Genomic DNA, 1,050 nt, shown 5'->3' with positions numbered 1-1,050 from the left:
GAATCAATCTGACTGGATGATCTGGTTGAATTATCTCTATAAAGTGACATGATGTGAATTAGAGCTATAGAAATAAACTGAATAGAATTTATAAAGAATGATGGAAATTCAAACCATAAAATAAAATAAAAATGTGTTAAAAACTAAATAGAAAAGCAGTTTATCAGATCTGTTTTCCATGGCTGCTCATAGGAAGGAAACTGACAGAGTTTAAAGGTTTGGTCCAAATGACCATAACAGACGATCGCTTTCAAAATGGCCGCTACTGAGATCCACAGCAGGAAAATGTTTTTGGACTTTTTTAACCACCATGTTCCTGTAGGGAAAGTTTCCCGCCATTTTGGCGGTCAGGCTCGACCCAGGGTGGGATTTTCTGTAAACGATATGAGTTCTTTCACCAAACGGACGCATTTATTAAAAGAGGAAATATTTGATCACATTATGAACACTTTGCGTTTAGATTCGTTCTAAGAACTTCCTCTATTCCTTCTACTTCTGCTTCCAACTGTTCCAATAAAGGAAGCATTGATCTGCAGAAAAGGTTTTGGATCAAGTTAGAAACTTTCCATTTCTTTCTTCCTGACATGCAGAGATAAATCCCAGCTTCACTAAAGCATCAAACCTTTCAGCTGCTGCTCTTTGCTCCATCCAGGGAACTTCTTCTGAATGGTTTTAATGAAGTTCACCAGGATCCCTGTTCCCTGGCGGAGATGCTCCTCGCTGTTCCAGGCTCCGACTATCGTGTGATGTCTTTTATCCACCTGCAGATTAAACACAGGATTAGAACCGAGCCTTTGGGTCACATTGGCATTGAATCTTTTCATGTGGACATAAACAGCATTTGCCAACCTGCATGAGACCCCAGCCATTGCCATGGTCCCCCCAACCATCATCCAGGGCGTTTCCTGCTCTGGATTCCCTGGAGATGATGCCAGCAATCAGGGCAGGATCGACACCCAAATCATTTCCCACTTTTCTGATTACTGATTTGTAATTGTTCATTCTTCCCAGATCCATTCGTGCCATTTCTTCTGATGCCCTCACACCTGT

At 41.4% G+C, this 1,050-nt stretch overlaps 1 protein-coding gene across 1 annotated transcript in view; it reads right to left on the bottom strand.

Moving 5' to 3' along the window:
• The window catches only part of LOC107102758 (lysozyme g-like), a 4,459-nt gene that overhangs the window by 1,765 nt on the left and 1,644 nt on the right, over nucleotides 1-1,050 (bottom strand). The window contains exons 2-3 of the mRNA XM_015402179.1: nucleotides 850-1,046; nucleotides 623-761 (exon numbers count right to left, since the gene is read on the bottom strand). Of these exons, the coding sequence (XP_015257665.1) occupies nucleotides 623-761; nucleotides 850-1,046 (336 nt within the window). The remainder of the gene's footprint in view (nucleotides 1-622; nucleotides 762-849; nucleotides 1,047-1,050) is intronic.

This window comes from Cyprinodon variegatus, unplaced genomic scaffold (genome assembly GCF_000732505.1).
Source record: "Cyprinodon variegatus isolate N-32 unplaced genomic scaffold, C_variegatus-1.0 Scaffold1312, whole genome shotgun sequence".
Classification (NCBI taxonomy): Eukaryota; Metazoa; Chordata; class Actinopteri; order Cyprinodontiformes; family Cyprinodontidae; genus Cyprinodon; species Cyprinodon variegatus.
This window is presented reverse-complemented; position numbering and strand designations above follow the sequence as displayed.